The sequence below is a fragment of the Bidens hawaiensis genome, unplaced genomic scaffold, assembly GCF_021521415.1.
Source record: "Bidens hawaiensis isolate Kalapana, Puna unplaced genomic scaffold, B.hawaiensis_p1.1 tig00011819_1, whole genome shotgun sequence".
Lineage (NCBI taxonomy): Eukaryota > Viridiplantae > Streptophyta > Magnoliopsida > Asterales > Asteraceae > Bidens > Bidens hawaiensis.
In genome coordinates, this window is record NW_027491940.1 from 441,387 (window position 1) to 457,962 (window position 16,576).

The following is a 16,576-nucleotide window of genomic DNA, read 5'->3' on the forward strand; positions in this document are numbered from 1 at the left end:
CAACCCGTCCATTTAACCACTCTAAGACATATCAGGTAAACAATGTTAATCATTTTATCTTGTGTGTAATTGTTAGCAGTTTACCGTGAGAGAAAAGGTACAGACAAAATATTAGTATTTCAAATAGAAACTATACAGAATATGATTCTAAGGTAACATAATACGGTTAATACCTAGTCTACTTATGTTTTTCTATTTGCCAATTTTTTAGAAGCATATACCTGCAGCTGGTTGCCATCAACAGCCACTGCAAACGCACCGGAGTCTGAGTCGTCAGCCGCTAAACAAGACACCGTGGCTCCTGGTTTCACAAACATAACACCAAAAAAAGGAATTAGAAAAAAAAATCCATTTTTATTAAGAATATATTTCATTAGTTTCTTTAATACTGGCACTTGTGAGCATACCTGTGCAATGGGTGAGATAACCGAGCTTGGTACCGGTGGATAAATCCCAAATGTAAAGAGAACCGTCACACGTACCTATGATTCCATAACCCGATGATGCACCCACTAACGTGGCACTGCATTGCAGAGGATTACGTCTCGGTTAATAAACAAAGTTAAACATGTGTATTAAAGAAGGATTTTACATTTTACCTAATAGAATGTATTCCATATTTACCCTTACAAATTTGAGCATTTTTGCATACACCAAATCAAAACTAAAAATATCATATACACCCGTCGTTAATGAACTTTTACTTAATGACCATTCTGCCCCTTTCCATTATATTTGTTTAAAATATATTTTTATTGGGATTTGATCGACATTGGACTGCCATCTCTCATCTTTTGATTTCTCGGTCTCGACGACAGATAATCGAACAATCGAATATGTATGTTCAAATCAGATAATCAAACTCGAATAAGATAACCAAACCAGGTATAATAGCATGATAATATAACGATAAGCAATCTAATAACTTGAGAAAACTATTGTTACGGATAAAAAATAAAAACGAGTATATAAAAAATTTTGAAGTTAAAGATGGGCATAAAAGAAATTTCAAAGTTTTAGGGAAAAGAAAAAGGGAAATGGTCGTTTATCACATTGTTTTTAATGTATTGGGTATACTCGATATTTTAATCACTTTGTAAGAGCATATACTTGATATTTTAGTTTTGTATATATAATGGAATTTATGAAATTGTAGGATTAATTTCTAGCTAATAAGAAAGCATTGATAAACATCTACCTTGGATCCAGAGGTTTTTCTGCAGCCAGTTTATTTTCCGCTAACAATGCAAGGCGCCACGATCCAGCTGGGCCGACTCCCAAATCTTGATGTGAATATTCATCAAAAGGATCATGATTTGAGGTAGATGAGACAAGAAGAACAAGTGACATGTGTCCTTCGTTTACTGGAACAGAATCATGGTTGTCGGGTTCTAAACACCACCTTTGTGTTTCTTCCATGATGTCTTCCACTTGTTTCTTCCTACAAGTATCTGAGGTGGATAAAGGTTGACTAGGATACCTAAATAAACTGATTGGAATGAAGGAGATAAATGAAGTTGTTGGAGCAGAAAATTTGGATACAAGTGTTCTTCTTGTTAAGTCCCTGTATAATTATAAAAGGTTCAGAAATGACAAAAAAGCCGCTCTGTATAAGTTAATCATGATATGAAATAACAAGTTTAGAAGATGCTTACCACAAGCGAAAGTCGCCAAATGCACTGTGGCCAACAATGACAGTTGGAAATTTTGGTATTCTTTTCATGTTAACTATACAATTAGGCGTGCAATCAGATGTTGACAAATGACATTGGTCTATTGGAGCACTGAAAAGGAAAATAAAGATGCAAATTAACTCAAAATACCTATGTTTGTGTTCGTTAAGAAAATGAGCATGTTCGTGCTCATTTTTGTTAGTTCGTTAACTGTATAACTAACATAGATGAACAAACATAATTGAGCTAAAACCGGTTAAAGTAATGTGAATAACAATGTGTTGGGCTTGAAAACTTATTAAAAATAGACTAAGTTGTAATGGCCAAAAAACTTTAGATTAATATACTAACAAACGTACATGAACGAACGTAAGTAAACAAACGTTCACGTACATTAATGAGCGAACAAGACATGTGTTCATGTTCATACATTTAACTAAATTAACAATTTCTGTTCATGTTATTAACGAACTTTCCGTCGAACGGTTCATGAACTGTTCACTAAACATTCGGTTCGTTTACAGGCGTAGTCTTTTAAAATACTCAAGACACAATGATATTCAGGAGTAACCAGTTGTTTTTGGGCCGGGCTAAGGATTGGTCTCGGGCCCATAACCATTTGTTCACCTCTACATGTGCAAATATAAAACATAGAAAAAATTAAACCAAACATGTCAATGAGTCAATACGGGTACCAACCTCCACGACGAGTTCATGGTCCATAAGTTCATCTTTCCACTTTCTTCAGAAGCAACAAGATAATTAGGTTCACAAACTAATATGGAGCACACGTTGTCAGTTGTTTTCAGTTTGCATACCACTTGAACATATCCAAGTTTTACTTGCACAATTTTTACTGCATTCTTCTCAAAGCAATCTGAATTACACGCCAAACATTTACAGTTCACACTGCCTTCCCTAAAAACATAAAAAAGATAATAACAATATGTCATTTATGACACAAACAGTAAGCTGAAAAGTTATATGACTAATATCTATATTTATGTCACAAACCTGCAATAAGGAGCTTTAATGCTGTTCAGTAAAACAAGGGATTTTCCATCTGGAGTAAACTGTAAACTAGAACTATCCAAAGTAATCTGGTGAAAATTGATAATAAGAATTAGTTACACGGATGGTCCCTGTAGTATGCATGAATTATGGTTTTGGTCCCAAGTTTGAAAATTTACATATGTAGTCCAACAGTGTGTAGTTTTGTAACACATCTGGTCGTTTCACACCTAGTTAACAGCAAAAGTTAACGACCATACAATTTGGGGACCGTCCTTGTTACATACCTGCAAACTATTGGACTAGATATGTAAGTTTTCAAACTTGGGGATCAAAATCGTTATCCTACATACCACAGAGACAATCTGTGTAACTAATACTTAAAATAAGTTGCATAAGCATCTAGACCATAAACTTAAAAGTGGCAAAATAACCGGGTCGAGCAGGTTGCGTAACGAGTCAAAAGAGATCATTTTTAATACAGGTCAAACGAGTTGGGTCAGATTGAGTCAACTCGCCAATACTTTTTAGTCCATTACTTTATAATTTAGTAAATGAACAATATTGTTAGTATAAGAATCTAAAGATCCTTTAAATCAATTTAGGTAGTCTAAGTATTTAAAAACACTTTGGGTGAACCTTGACCCGTTTCCGCTCTACCCACTTGACTTGAATGGCCCGTTTTGCAATAAAAATTGGGTCAGAATTGCACCTCTTATAAATTATAAAAATAGAATGTTTTTGACTTACTTGTTTACCAGATGCGTTCATTGAAGTTGGTGAGATGATTGCTGTGTGACCAATAAATGAAGGGCATTCTCTGGTTTCTCCTTCAATTGATGTCTTGTAAATAAACAATGTCCTTTCGTTTTCCATCAAATAGCCACATAAAACACATGCAAATACCTCATCCCCTTTCGTTCTCAACATTACCATTGAAATTGGTGTTGGAAGCATATAACAGCCTACAAGTTCAAATATATTATTTATCTCATCATTAGGCACCACTTTAACTTCCTCATAGTGCACCGTTTTAGTCGTGCCGTGTTGACTTATGCTTTGACCCTGCAAAACTGAAGTCAAACCATCTACCTCTTGATCAGCGGTTAGCATAGAAGCCACATTGTTAACACTAACTTCCCGTTCTTCATGAAGCACTTCACGGGTGCATGAATCAATAGTGGAAGTACTTTGATCATCTTTAACACCATCCATGGTTTCACATTGATCATTCTCAAAACTATCAGGTGCAACAGTTGTTGAATCTTCTAAATCAGGTACGGCTGAATCCATATGTGTACTTGTAAAAAGAGCACTTTCATTCTGCTTCTCAAATGTAACGTTTTCAGTAGAAGGTTTGTCTGGTATGTTAACTTCACCACTGTGCTTTTCCAAATGCTCAGAAGATTTGGCTGTCAATTCAGTATAATCAAAAGAATTTGTGTAAGATACTAACCTAGTAAACAATAAAAAAAATTAACGGCATAAAGATGTAACCGAATTTAATTCAGTTACTATCTGGGGTAAGCAACTTTGATTCCACTCATAAAAGCTCACAAAAACTTTATAGAACTTGCAAAGCGGTGTAACTTTTAGTCTTGACAGAAAGTAACCATTTTATCAAAGTCAAGTCCAAAATAGTCAGCATTTTTAAACATACTGACACATAAGCATTTTGACCCGGTAACCAATTGGGTTACCTGGAATCTGATTTATAGAAAGTTTGAAGATCTTGATGGTAGAAAAAAAAGTTGGTTACCTGAAATAGACATTTGGAACACAGTTTGGTTACTTTTAAGGTAACCAAACTGCAGTAGATTATATAAAGTAATGTCATTTCATTTGCACAACCTCTTCAATCACTTGACTTATATATTTATTGTAATAAAACAATATTATAGCTTTTGTGAGCATATTTAACATAACAATAATTAATTAATTGTTTATACTAAACCTGGAGGTTCATCTTTAAGAATTTGGTCAACCTCCTTTCTTTCCTTCTGAGACATTCCATTAATATTTTTCTTTTTCTTTCGTGAGAAAGTTTTAAGCAAAGGAAGAGCTCTTGGAAGTAATAATGCTATCATTGAGTTGGATATATCCTGTCCAGCTGGATCTGAGTCACTCTTGTCATAAAGATCACTTCCAGTAGCAATACCCGTCTCATCTTTTGACTGAGAATCAGTTACACATTGTTCAGAAACTAAAATTTGAGAAGAATTTAACTTTTCATTTAATGCGCAGGTACTTTCTTTGGGGATCTCCACCTCCAAATTGCATAAACTGTCTACAGAGAATAATATAATCTGAACACCAACAGCAGAGAATAAAATATATATTATAAAACTAGCAAATTATATAATATACCTAAGGTTAGATCCAAAGTATCGGGTGCATAGAGGTTCATATCATCCAGCATCTGTGACTCTTTTTGAAGCGGGTCTCCCTTTACATTTTTTGAGAAAGTGAGCTCTGGTGTGCGGTTAAACTTCGACAAGTCATGCTGTGAAAAAGCATTTATGTTCTACATTAATTTACTACAAGTGAAGTTAAATATAATCCACCAAAATAAAACAAAAGAAGTTAGAATTATGTGCTGCTAAACATCAAGTCTTATCATAAGTAAATATTATACTCATTTTAAGGACTCATAATTTCCAGTTACAAGTTGAATATACGACCAGGGTGACCTGAATATTCATTCATATGGCCTTATGGAATCCTTTTTAAACAAGTACTATAGTCATATGGCCTTATACCTTATGGAAATAAATGAACATGTTCACATAGGCTTAAGGACTCATAATTCAACTTAGAATAGAAAAGATAATGGTGAGAATGTCCTACATGTTTTCAACTTTTAACAGCTTAATATCTTCAAAATCATTATTGTTTACGTTTAAGCAAGTATTATACCCATATGGCCTTATGCACTAAAGAAAATGCTAAACATGCTCACTTAGGCTGAAAGACTCCTGGTTTCATTTTAGAAAAATAAAAATTAAACAGTCAAGACTCAAGATGACTCACATTTTCCTGGCTTTTTAACAACTTTGCACCTTCTTCAGTGATTGCTGCTTGAACAGAACAACGTTCCTCTTTTTCAAGATGATCAGATGAAATAACTGAATCAACCTGAATCCCTTCTTCTGTTGGTAATAAATGAGATGCATTACTTTCATTCAAATTTGACGAACTTGAAAGAACCCCATTGTTATGACTCCCGTCAAAACTCTGCCTGGTATGTGGTTCTTGACCACTTTCTATCAGCTCTTGAGGTCGCTCTCTTTTACGTCCAGGCCCACTAACTGATTTCACATTATTTTCTTTACGTTTATTACTTCTTTTCTCTTTGGTCTTGACTTTAACCGAATCCACTTGCAAATCAGGATATTTACTATGGTGTTCATCTGCTCCTTCAGGCTGTCCTTTGCCAACGGCTAAAGATGGCGAACTGTTCTGTGTAATTTCGCTGGCATTTGCCTTCAATCCCCGCAGTAATCTCATTACTTGGGGATTTTTGAACCCAAAAAGCTGCATTTGAAAGAAAGAAGTGTGTTTATCAAAATATGTGTTAGAAAAAAGGAACTGGCAATGGCTTAAGTGACACTTGCATCTTGTATGATTAATTGTGGCATATACTCTAATTTTATTTTATTTATTTTTTTTTTAAATTTAATAAAACACTAGTTTTTTTTTAATACTCTAATTGTTTTGCGTTTCTTCATGAGTATTTAGAAGATAAAATATTAAAAAATATACTAGAACAACAAATGAAGTGAAATAAGCATTTTTTTTAGTTCTGAACTTTTTTCACTTGATCAACTCACTTGAAGAGTTACAAATAGATAGGTAATCTGTCCAGTATAGGTTTTGGTAACTGGTTATCATTCTATAAATGAACATTGTAAATATTTATATTATTAACTTCAGTATATTCATTTAATCTAATAATTATCAGGTTATATTGACACAGTCCAACTTATACTAGGATGGCACTGAACTCTTGAATTTGCTTAAAATATATTAACTGAATTGCATTTACCCATTTACTCTTTCTTATTTCCGATACTTATATTGCATTTTCCTAAACTTATGAAAGAGACGACACTAAACTCTTGGATAAGAACAGTAAACCCTAATATAACAAGATACCAACAAGTCTTGTATTACAAATACAATTTGCCTATCAAGTATCAAGCATTATGACAATTGAAGTAAGCAGGACCAACAATGTGCATGCAACTTCAGTTGTATAACAAATCCAGTTAAGCTAAAAATAAGGAATATCACTAGTGGTAAGATAGACTAACTAGATGTATGCTTATGTGATCAATAATAATCCTCCATGAAATACAAGAAATGAGAAGTTATTATAGCATGACTGAAACCATTATAAATACCTCTGCACCATCCATCTTGCATGAAAATCTCTTTCCACGCCAAAATTTTATGCGCACGCTGCTCTTCTTTTGAAAACCCTCCCATGCTATATCTGGAGTTTGACCAGAACAAGATTGCCCATCCGTGGAACTAATCTAAAAAGTTAACTTATTTATATTTTTCTTTGTAGTAATTAAAGAAACCAAAAGTCTTAAAAACTCAAAAGTATAAGTAATACACGCACCACAAATTCAGGTCCTTTAAGTCCCTCAAGTATTGCCATCTTATAGGTATTTCCGTTATTCGCCCGATGAGCCACATATCCAACTGGATATGGATGTCTGTCTTTACCCTGAGAACATAAAATAATAATAGTAAATGTAAAGCGGTACTGACAAATACACTCCATCTCCTAGGGCTCTAACTTCTACCAAAAACAATTTATAAATTAACAACATTTTGCCCTGTGGAAAGTGAAATAACTACTTTAGCTTATTCAAACCATCTTACCTGATATTGCACTTGGTATTAGCCACTCTGATAAATTTAATACAAGTTTATTTGCAAATGTAACCTTTAAGGATGAATGCACTATGTGCTCTAAGCCTCTAATACTTGGAAATATCATCATCATCGTACTCAGTATATCCCACCAATAGCAAAACTATGATAGGGTCTGAGGAGTGTAAGACGTAGACAGCCTTACCTCTGCCCCATAGGGATAGAGAGGTTGCTTCCGGTGAGACCCCGGCTCGATAGTAGTTTTGCATCAAGCCTTGGACATAAGGCACATAGCACTCAATCGTCGGGACACCGGCTGATTGGTGCATGTACCCTTGTCTTTCGACTATCAACGCCACCACATGATGCCTGATTAACCTTTCGTCACTTTTAACGTTATTTTCACGAGATTAGTAAAATAACGTCAAAATTAGAGCAATTTCACTTTTGCCCACCCGAGGGTTCACACATATATACATTATATGAGCGCACCGCAAGCAGGGCATAATACTTGGAAAATATAATCTTCAAATTATCATTCACCACAAGTTATTGCAAAATAACTGTAATACTATGCAAGTTCACTCTTATTGTAAGTCACATGCCCTCGGTACCAGCTAAGTTGGACATTAATAGCAAAAAAATACAGGTGATACAAGCTAACTACATTTGGTCTTTGTACACTATTTCTGACCTAATTCTCTTTTGCTGCTAACATCACACTGGATTACAAACTTTTTACAAGTTTAACCTAATCATATTCAGCAGTATAGCTTAACTAGCTATCCTAGTTGGCAAAATAAGAATAAATCAGACTATTCACTTTAGACTGTTAGGAAAACACTTGAATATTAAATACAAATATGTATGTCTCAAACCTTGCTCTATCTTGTATTCAACTTCTTGCTGCATAACGGATTGATTCACAGCCGAACAGATTATATTAAGCAATAATTCATTAAAAACTGTAGTGTGTCGCCGATTAGAGTTAAATCAGATACAGAGGGGCTCTCAAGATCAGATCGATAAAAAACTCAAAACGAGTCGAGTCAGAGTCTAGCTCGAGCTTGAAAAAACAACTAACGAGCCAAGCTCGAGGTTTAGAAAAAGAACCGAACTCTAGATCGAGCTCTATAAGTTAAAACCTATTTTGAGTTACATCGAATTCTACCTAAAGCTCATTTATAGTTTTTTCTCAAAATATATAATAATAATTAAAAATGTATATATAACTTAACTAATAAATAATAAGCGGGCCGGGTCTGAGCCAAGATAGAGCTCAAAAAACGACAAACAAGCTAAGCTCTAGCTTTAGGGGGGGGGGAACGAGCCGCACTCAAGCTCGAGCTCTCGTAAGTAAAAACCTAATTCAATTTGCATCGGTAACTCAATCACAATACTAACTCAATCTACCGACATTTTCCCTAACCTAATTCAATTTGCATTGGATTCTACCTTTAAGTTCGTTTAAGGTTTTTTCTCGGTATACATAAAAATAAATATAAATTTATATAACTTACTTAACTAATAATAATAATAAATGAGCTGAGTCCAATCCTAGCTCGAGCTCAAAAAAACGACTAGAGAACCGAACTCAAGCTCTCGGTAAAAACCTAATTCTAATTGCATCGGTAACTCGGTAATCTACCTGCATTTCCCAGACCTATTTCTAATTTGCATCGAATTCTACCTTAAGCTCATTTAAGGTTCTTCTCATAATAATAACTAAAAATGTATATAAACTTAATTAATAAATAACAAACTAGCCTAGCTCGAGCTTAAAAAAAGACTAACAAGCCGAGCTCGAGCTCTCGTAAGTAAAAACCTGATTCAATTTGCATCGGTAATTCAATCACAATACTAGATCTATCGGTAACCTAAACCTAATTCTAATTTGCATCGGATTCTACCTTAGGTCAAAACTCAAAATCATTCAATACGAATAATATAATTAACTAATATACATACAGCTCGTGTAAATTAAATTAATAAATAATAAAGCAGTATAAAAATGAAGTAACAAACCCTAGACGAACTCCAGTACTTCTTCTCCCACGGACCGTCGTATAACTTTCCGATTGAAACGATATCCAGACCGTCCGATTTCTCCATCTGCGATATCACTCTGTGAGTGTGTGTGTGTGCGTGTGTGAATATTACTGTGTGTAAATTACTCTGTGTGTGTGGTGAATGAGAGGGAGAAAGTGATGAGTATGAAAAGGTGAAAATATTATTATGGCGGGAATGGGGAATTTGGAGGATACAAATAGTGGTTTTTCGTGTGTTGGCTATGAGTAAACGAGATGGTGACACGTGTCTAAAAGATGGACGGGAATTAAAAAGACATAATTAACGCCGTTGTCAGGGATCGAACATGTGTCACCATCGCGACAGGCGGGAATACTTACCAGTTACCACTATACTACTACGACTTGTTGTCTGTTAGATATAGAGTGGACGGTGGTTTCTGTCTTAGTGGTTTGTTTATATTTGTTATTTCGGTACAAAAGTTTGAAATTTGTTATTTTTGCTCTTAAGGTTGCATTTCCATTGCGCTTTTTGTTCTTTTTCGTTAAGATATTTTGGACTGAAATAGTAGATTTTAAGAAGCCACTTGGACGAAAATCGTAATGAAAACGAAACCTTATGGACGAAAATTGCAACGTAAATGAAACCTTAGGGACAAAAATAGCAAATTATTAACTTTTGGACTGAAATAGCAAATTTGAACAAAGCACAGTAATGAAAATCACACTTCTCTCTTGTTCAATACTAGCATAAGTGCTCGCGCGGTGTCGCGGGTTCGTGCAAATTATGCTCTCGTATTGGTTTGTAGTGTTTGGTGTGGTGTGTAATGGGTTTGCGGTGCGAGTGCACTGCCGCTTGTGTATATGGTTTGTTGGATGCTGATTTTTGTGCATGGGTGCACATATGATATTGACGTGTGTTCTAATACATAACTGTTGTAGCAAGAACTGACAAGAAGGTCATTAAACCATGCGTTATCTTTTGATGTTGGCCAATTTCATCATTTAAGATTCTTATATGCTTATACACACGCTGAGGCAGGATGCGTGCTAAACCACAAAACGGGCCAATTATTCACTATATGTTAAGATGCTTAGAAAATTCAACATGATAAACTTTAATGAATGAATACATCCAAAAATGTAAATTTGCTTTATGTGTTCATACAAAATTGATCTAGAATAGGATATATATTTGTCTCATCCAGTACTAAAGTAATGTAAACGGGTAAAATAAGAATTCATAACAAACACACATTTTTAATGGGTTATTTACACACCAGTCACAAGAATAATCAATATGGCCAAAACTTACCGACACGTCAGCTCACATCGTCATCACTTTTCACCCATAAATCACACACAAATTTAAATCAATCAAATAAGGAACCAAAGCATGTTATACTCAAATCATCACATCCTTGCGCGGTATCCCAGTTGTCGAGATAACGAACAAAAAAAACCATTCGCATAATTAGATCGGGGTAGAATCCAAGATTCCATGCGTAAACCTTAATATACCTTGACAATGAGCGAGGTCAAGTAAGAGCGTGTTATGCAATGAGTATTGATTCTTTAAAAAGTGATGCAAGTATGAGTTATGATTATAAAAAAAGTTATCGTATAACGGTTAACCCCATGATGTAAATTCTCACTTTGAAATCAACTTTTATAAACCGTGGCGCACACAAGATTGGAATCGGAATGTGTGGTTTTTGAAAAAAAAAAGAGTTAATTATAATCACTTTAAATATGTAACTGTATAAACTATGCATATATATATAGTATTTGTGTGAAGTATTTATGTTTTAGGCTATGATCAGTTTTTTTAAGAAGGATTTATCTTTTAGACACACACTTCGCTTGGCTTTCAACCCATTAGACCCATTTTCTTTTAAGCTAAAGAGGAATATGATCCGAATTAGTTAGAGGTGAAAAAAAACCCGAAGCTGGTGTATTGCATAACCGAGACATTGAAGCAGCGATTAAAAACTGAATTTACTTATGTAGCATGTCAACCGTACTAAAAAATGAAATTTAATTTAAGTACTATGTTCGAAGACATCCATTATGGTTCAAGAGACTAAAGCTCATGTAAAATTTAATTGAAGTAATCTTTGTTTTAGAGTGTATGCAAAGTAATGTAGAAAATTCCAAATTTGCGCTTATATGCAACTCATTAGCAAACAAACCTAAAAGAACGTGAAAACAAACCTAAAAGAACCTGGATTAAGTTGTCAAAATAACCCGACATACATCAAACATGACTCGATTCAGATTAATACAAATCTTTCCTAAATTCTCTTTTGATAAAGACTTAGAATTTTAGCTCGAAATTAAAACATGGCACATTTCTTTCATTAGTAACCTTTTGGTTATTGTAACTTTTTTACCAATGGCCAAACTGGCCCTGGAATGTAATTTGATACAAATTTAACAATTCAAACCTCTTGCATATATTCTTAAATATTCTGTTGACCCGTAAAAGCAAACGAACTGACCCTAACAGGATACAAACATAAATTTCCACTTGATAAAATTAACTTTAAATCGGCTGTAATGGGTTTAAAATTAGAGAATCATTATTAAGACAAGCATAACATTAACAGGCCTATTCATAATTCAATATTAAAAAAACCAAATACTAACGGAATATATATATTAAAGTAATAAGTTACAAAAACAAAAATTTTATTAGCATTGTCATATCATGAGGGTACAAACACAATTCAAGTGACACATGTGTTTCTACTTGATTATACATTAAATACTGCAGTTCATTATTTATACCATCATATTCACAAAGAAAAAGAAAAACGATCAGTATGTCAAGATATATCAAGATCATATTTACAATTGAAATTTTTTTGGATTCACCTTCCAATTAAGGGAACAAAAGCCAAAAGTCTCGTCTTTATAACGGTCGTTTGCTCAAACCCAAATTTGGAACCTTCCACCTGAAAATTGACAAAATTATAATAGACATTTCCATAAACACATAGTAATGCAATCAAAATTTATTAAAACACACATACACACAAACACTTACTTGCATATCCAACAAAAGAATTGGACCTTCTAGAGATCGGTCTCTGGTGCCATTTTCACCTGTTGATACAAAAAGACCAAATGAGCATTGAGCAAGCTTTAATTACGTGATACTTAAAATATGCATGTCTAATTAATCATGCCTCCAAATCATCATTTGTGGTCAACATTAGCACAACCTAAAGTAAAATAAAAAAATAAAAAAAACTTCTTGTACAACGTTCACTAATGATAAGACACTAAAAAAAGGACCAAACCGCTAACTATGATTTTGAGAAATGACATACCAAACCGGCCACATCGACTGGTTTGTCAAAATCATATAAAAATGGTCACTTTAGTTCGATCAAAACAGCTTTGATAACAACTAATACCGATCACAACGGGTATACTTCATGGTAGGTAATGGGTCAGGTTTGTTAACTTCTTCGTATTTTATAAATATATTTTTTTTCATCATTTTTGTTTGGTTTAAAACGAATTTAAAATACCAAGCTTTTATTCCTTACAACCTCTTAATCATATTATACAAATATTTGTTTTATCAAATCGGAGCATTACCTACTAAAAGGAAATACAATAAAAGTCTTTGTGACTCAACCTGACCCATCGACTCGTTTTGACCTGTGCTAATAGCAACTCGTTGCAACTGAAACCTAGTTGACATGTTACCACCAATGCATCCATACATTCGATTGAGCTCTTTTCAAACATAAGAGATGGAGAAGATACCCCCAACAGTAAAATGAACAATAAAAGTTAATATTAACGATATAACTAAATATTTTCTAAATACTTTTTCTTAAAAACTAATTGTATATAGTATTGGCTTTTAAAATTATAACTTTGATCAAACTGTTGGCATTTTGGGTCTTCTTTTTATTTAGAAAGTATTCCTAAAATGCTCGATGGCTAGAAAACCTACCAGTAATCATTGTTAATATAAAAGTTTTGTAAACTTTTCGTTTCACTTAGTTCCATTGTCGCCTCTAAATCTCATCGCCCATGGCTTCCGACACTAACGCTGCTTGGACGGTAGTATATATATTCATTCTCTCATCTTCTTACATTTCAACTATTATTAAATTGCTATTTAATTCACCCACGCTCATTATTTTTCCCTAATTTCATCTCATTGACGGATGCTTCTTATCACCGATGAATTATCCGATACGACGTTTAGTTATTAGATTTAAATCTAGAGTTCACACTACACTACGAACACATACAACGACCAAATGAAAGGTTAAGCAACTAATAAACAAAAGCATATCACATATCAACTAAGAATTAGCCCCTATCATACAAAGCATCAGTACGTATTCACAAAAAAAGATAGATAAATTGACAGTGAAGCACAATGTTAAATATTATAGCTATGAACTAACAAAATTAAATGCATACACACCCGTCCAGAAATAAAACAGTAGGATCTAAAAACAAAAATAAGAAAAATTGTATCTAATCTGATTCGATTACGCCCGTAGCATGATATTTAGCTTTTGGTATGAATAAACAACCATCAACCGTTATGAATGGAAATTGAATAAAGAAACCCGGATGAAAATATACCAAAATCGGTGTTTTAGAACTCGATGGGGCTTATCAATTGCTTCAAATTTATATTCATCCTCGTCGACTGTTTCACAACCGTTCTTTGGATCTGAAACACAAAACAGGGTAGAAACATACATCAAATACTCGCGATGATAAGGCGCTTTTAATAGGTACACGAAATTTGGAAGTCTCCCGGCCGTAACCCTACCTCCCGTAACCCTACCCCCAACCGCCGCCACTATTCCCTCTCACCGGAAAATCCTCCCCTCCACCTCACCTCAGCCACCACATCTCACCTCAGCCACCACATCTCTCTTCCACCACACCTCTGCCAACACACCGGAAAACCCTCTTCCACCACACCGCCGCCACTCTTCCTTCAGCCACCACAACTCACCGGAAAACCCTCTTCTCTCACCGATTACAGTCGCCGCCACCGTCCCAGCCGGAAAACCGGCTCTCCGCCACTCAGCCACCACCACATCTCACCGGGAACTCCCACCTCAGCCACCTCCCTCCACAGTTGCCGCCCCGACCCAGCCACTCAGCCACCACCCTCCACAGTCAGCCACCACCCTCCACAGTCGCCGTCCCGACCCAGCCGGAAAACCGGCTCTCCGCCTCACCTCAGCCACCACCACATCTCACCGGGAAAACCGCCCAGCCTCCAACCCTGCTGCTTTGACCACGATCCTCGGCGGCATGGATTCAGAAGAATGGGAACATCCACGTAATCGGAAAGGGAAACGGAATGGTCATCAGGCTCAAGGTAATAACAAGGTTTTATCGAAGTTTTTTGTCTCAAATCTTCCCCCAAAGTGTTCTTCGCAAGACTTAAAAGATGTTATGGGTAGTTTTGGTCGTTACGAAGGTTCCTATATAGCTAGGAAGCTGGATAAATGGGGCAAGAGGTTTGCTTTTGTATCGTTTTCCGAGGTGAAAGATGTCAATCGGTTGGGAGATGAGTTATCAGACGTATGGATCGGTTCGTATAAGTTGTTTATTGCGATTGCTCGGTTTGTGGATGGTGGGAATCTACATAGACCCGATTCTGGTAATAGGAGGAAGACGGCTTCGGTTCCTGTTTATAGTCATGCAAAACCTAGTGGTCAAACAAAACCTAGTTCCGAAGGATCCGATAGGAATGGGGTTCCCTATGCATCAGTTGGTAATGGGCGTTCCTTTGTTGATTCCTTGTTAAATCGGAACAAAGTAGATGAGATTAAGGTGGATGATTCGGTGGAACGGTTTTCTCATTGGAAGGGATGTGCTCTTACGGGGAGGGTGGTGAATCTTCACACGTTAACGTCTCTGAAAAAGTTGGTTCGGAAGCATGGTTGGAGATCATTAGAGATTAAGTATCTGGGAGGGCTTTCAGTGGTGTTGGTATTCTACGTTAGTGGGGATAGGGATGCCTTCCTGAATAACAAAGACAAATGGTCAGACTGGTTTGAGTTTTTAGAACCTTGGTCTGATAGAAATGGAGTGGAGGAGGGTCGGATAGCCTGGCTCCAAGTTCATGGGGTTCCGGCTCAGTTGGTGTTAGACGAGGTATTCGATTTGATTGGAAGCAGATTTGGCAAGGTGGTTCAATCGGCTTCCTTATCAGGTGATGAGAACAACTTATCGTATACTCTCATCGGTGTGTTGAGTAAAGAGTGCAAACGGATTGTGGATCGGGTGGACATTAATTGGAGGGGAAAAATTTTTAAAGTGTGGGTGGATGAAGATGTAGGGGAATGGATACCGGAATGTGTAGTAGAGTATGAAGAGGATGATGGTTCCGTTTTACCGGAGGAGGATAAGTGTGATGATAATATCGTGCAGGATGAGTCCCATAATGTGCATCGTGAAGAGGGCGAATGTTCTCAAGCTAATGAGTTTTCTGTCAGGGAACATGCTGTTAATGGGTTGGATGGTTGTGTGAACGATAATTCTAACGTGATGGTCGGTGAATTTTCGAACTCTTATGATCTTTCTAATGAGGAGGCGGTTGAGAATGGTAACGTTGATAGTACTAATGTTTCTGTGTTGAAAGGCAAGGGACATAAGAAGTTCAGACGGAAATCTTTATTTTCTAATCGGAGTGGGGGTAGTGGTTCTAGGGAGCGTCCTAAGAAGAGACCAAGGGAGGATAAAGATATGTTTGATCTTGATAGGTTTATCGGTATTATGCACGTGCCTTCGGATGTTACTAGGGGTAACGAGACAGGTGTTGAAGGAGTGTTCTTAACACCGGATCTTAACAAAGGGATGTCTACTAATACGGAGGTGGTTCGAGACATCGAGGGAGAGACTGCGGAGGCCTCGATGAATGGTAGAGGTATAGATCCGGTGCAACACCAAGGTCCGATTGAGGTGGAGTTGGAGAAGACC

General features: G+C 35.9%; 1 protein-coding gene and 1 long non-coding RNA gene across 2 annotated transcripts; both read right to left on the minus strand.

Annotated features, from left to right (window-relative positions):
- Positions 1-2: 2 nt before the first annotated feature.
- LOC143539148 (uncharacterized) lies at positions 3-11,235 on the minus strand. The gene is made up of 14 exons (XM_077032548.1): positions 11,231-11,235; positions 9,594-9,693; positions 7,312-7,419; positions 7,088-7,222; positions 5,715-6,218; positions 5,052-5,187; positions 4,639-4,971; positions 3,435-4,096; positions 2,688-2,773; positions 2,373-2,591; positions 1,656-1,784; positions 1,199-1,564; positions 408-523; positions 3-301 (listed from the first exon to the last, which is right to left on the minus strand). The coding sequence occupies exons 1-14, from the start codon at positions 11,233-11,235 to the stop codon at positions 183-185; spliced, it is 3,018 nt and encodes a 1,005-aa protein (XP_076888663.1). The 3' UTR covers positions 3-182.
- Positions 11,236-12,269: 1,034 nt separating this feature from the next.
- LOC143539163 (uncharacterized) lies at positions 12,270-13,003 on the minus strand. The gene is made up of 2 exons (XR_013136381.1): positions 12,645-13,003; positions 12,270-12,552 (listed from the first exon to the last, which is right to left on the minus strand). It is a non-coding gene; the product is annotated as an uncharacterized LOC143539163 (long non-coding RNA).
- Between the last annotated feature and the right edge of the window lie 3,573 nt (positions 13,004-16,576).